The following is a 2,796-nucleotide window of genomic DNA, read 5'->3' as shown; positions in this document are numbered from 1 at the left end:
GGAAACTCAAGTTATCACACGAAAACCTCTGTGCGGACGACGCCGCCGACGCCGACATCGCAATACCTCTGTGTCACCAGCTTTTCGCAGGTGACACAAAAACTGAAATATAAAAAGTACTAAAACTGTTTAAAGACATGAACATACATGAATATCAATCATCCAAACTGATGGCCATATGCTGCTGTACCTTTAGCTAACGGAGACATCATTACTAGTCCTGCACTGGATCCGCCGGCGCTGTGACCGTCTATGGTGACGAGGTCAGGGTCGCCATGGAAATAAGCAATGTTGTCCCGTGTCCATTGCAGGGCGGCGATGATATCCAGCATCCCATAGTTCCCCGGTAGGTCGGCATCACCAGTGGCAAGGAAACCTTCATGAGCAAACCATACAAATGCTTTGAGCGTCATAAAGGACATACATAAATATTATATTAAAAGAACTAAGATGTACATCCGCTTAATCCCATTGCATTGTTGGATATGAAATATCTAAGACCTTTGCTGATGCTTACTTTTAACATGCATGTCTAAAATAATACCGAACCGGTCGAACATGTATCTTGTTGTACATGAAATACACGTCAAACAATATATTTGCCATACCTTAAGACATGCTTCGCGTGAAGTAAAAGATAAACGTGAGCTACACACACACATGCTTGCACCTGTAACATTTGGTCATCGTTACAGTATGCCACAAGTAAATAACACTGCACCATTCAGCTGTTCCGTCCTTCTAGAACACGTCGGTGATACTAGGGACTTATTGGAACACAACCCAAATTCGTCATAAGTACCGTAAAATACAAGGGCAGTTGCGTAAAAACCATTCATTGTATGACCTTCACAAAAGTAACAAGAGTACTGGTTAATTTCAAATAAAAATGGCTATCCAGGCTCGTGGACCAAGAAAGCCACCAGCAGTGTCTACCGCCTTGTTTCTTGGAAGATGGACGTAACATACACACATGTGATTGTCCCTGCAAAATTTGGTAGTACTATTTTTTTTAATTCGTTCATATTTTATTGAAGTGGTAAAGAAATAAACCTCAGATCAATCAAGAGTTTTGTTTTTAATGTAAGGATTCAAGATGGCCGCCCTGGCTGCTGATCGACTGACACGTGTACCCATAAACGTTTAAATATATCGAAGATAGTCGAATGACATCTCTTGGGGGCCATCACTTGACACTGCAGGAATAGTTTTGTTGACATTCGGAACAGTCCACATTAAAGTAGAACATAATGATGGAAAAGAAAATCCAATGATCAGCTGAATGTTTTCCTCGATGCTGCTAATTGCAGTGAAGTGGTACATTGTATATACAAATTCTGGAATTCGTGCCAGACACAATCCATATTATACAATGGCTGCACATCAAAGGCTTAATGTCACGTTTAAGTCTCGCCGCGTTGTACAATTTACGTAGGCTCAAATTGAAAATAATCAACACCGAGGCAAACGTTCCTAATCGCTTTGTACTCTTGTGACCGAACTCAACTCGACTGGGACTTCAAACGTGTTTCAATATCATATCATATTTCTTAGACTTTTTTACCTAGTGTGTCATCTATTTCACAAAGTGATTAAACTACGAACTTACCAAGCGCTCCAATCCTGTAGTTGATTGAAACAACCACAATGTCTTGCGCCGCGAGAGCACTTCCATCGAAGATGGCGCCCATACCCGTGTAATACGAGCCTCCGTGTATAAAGACGAGTACCGGCAGAGGGTGTGCAAAATGATGTCCTTTCTGTAATGAGAACAAGACATATTATATTCATGGCAGTTTCTGAGAGACTTTGAACAATTCAAATGCAACACATCAGGTAATTTATTAATATTCTGATAATGGTTTAACGGTTCACGTTATCGTTTATGCAAACTGCATCCTATCTAAATAAACAGTTCACCGCCAAATCAAGAAACATACAAATTGATGCAAATGAAAGTGTTATCCTAACAAGGTTAGTTTAACACAGTCGTATGACATGATCAACGAAGTGAGAAGAGAACACGTTTACTGGAATGTTATGCAAAGTTCAGCAGGGCCGTTAAGTGACACGCAATAGAATATAGCAAACATGTTGTTCATGTAAAATCATCTTCAATACAATCGGAAAATGTTGAATATAAAAAACAGGTTTGCTTAAGGAAAACGAACATTTGTTTTGATTACAATTATCATTCATGCCTAGTTGGAATATCAACGGGTGAATTGTGTAATTATTTTTAATTGTTTGTACAAGCATATTTCTCAGTAAACATTTTATCAAGGAATTGTAGTTGAGTGTGTAAGCTACGTATAAAACTGTACTAATGGTAAACTAAGCATATGGCTTCATCGAGTACGCTTCTTGTCACATGTATGCGTCTACGTGTAAACACGGTTTTATGTTAATATCCGTAAATATACTTTATACTGGGACATTTTCGCCCTTCGCCTGTAGAATCCATATTCGCAACGTTTTAAATTTGCCGTTTAATTACTATTTATATTATGTGTTTTAGTAGGTTCGCTGTGTGTAATGTTCGATGATAAATTCACCCTAATTACAGAGGATGGAAAAGGCGAAAATTAAACTGCAGCGAAAATTAACCGGCAAACAGTACTTTAAAAAGCTGATACATTATTCTATGATAAGAACAATATATTATATTTCAAATTGCTACCAGGATATGTTAAGTCGAGGATATACTATTGACATTATGCGATCTTGATATCAACTGAGGCCAACTTAAGAAGTGCATTACACAAGTTCTAGTTCAACGGACTGATCAGTGAATAG

At 38.5% G+C, this 2,796-nt stretch overlaps 1 protein-coding gene across 1 annotated transcript; it reads right to left on the bottom strand.

Annotated features, from left to right (window-relative positions):
• Positions 1-190: 190 nt before the first annotated feature.
• Positions 191-1,760, bottom strand: LOC110444374 (putative inactive carboxylesterase 4; the record flags this gene model as incomplete). The annotated part of the gene is made up of 2 exons (XM_021488757.1): positions 191-376; positions 1,610-1,760. Coding segments are annotated over 2 exons (337 nt in total), but the record flags the coding sequence as incomplete, so codon positions are not given.
• Positions 1,761-2,796: the final 1,036 nt, after the last annotated feature.

Source organism: Mizuhopecten yessoensis, unplaced genomic scaffold (genome assembly GCF_002113885.1).
Source record: "Mizuhopecten yessoensis strain PY_sf001 unplaced genomic scaffold, ASM211388v2 hete_36108150, whole genome shotgun sequence".
In the NCBI taxonomy this organism is placed as follows: domain Eukaryota; kingdom Metazoa; phylum Mollusca; class Bivalvia; order Pectinida; family Pectinidae; genus Mizuhopecten; species Mizuhopecten yessoensis.
Note: the sequence above shows the minus strand (reverse complement) of the source record. Positions and strands in the feature narration are given on the sequence as shown.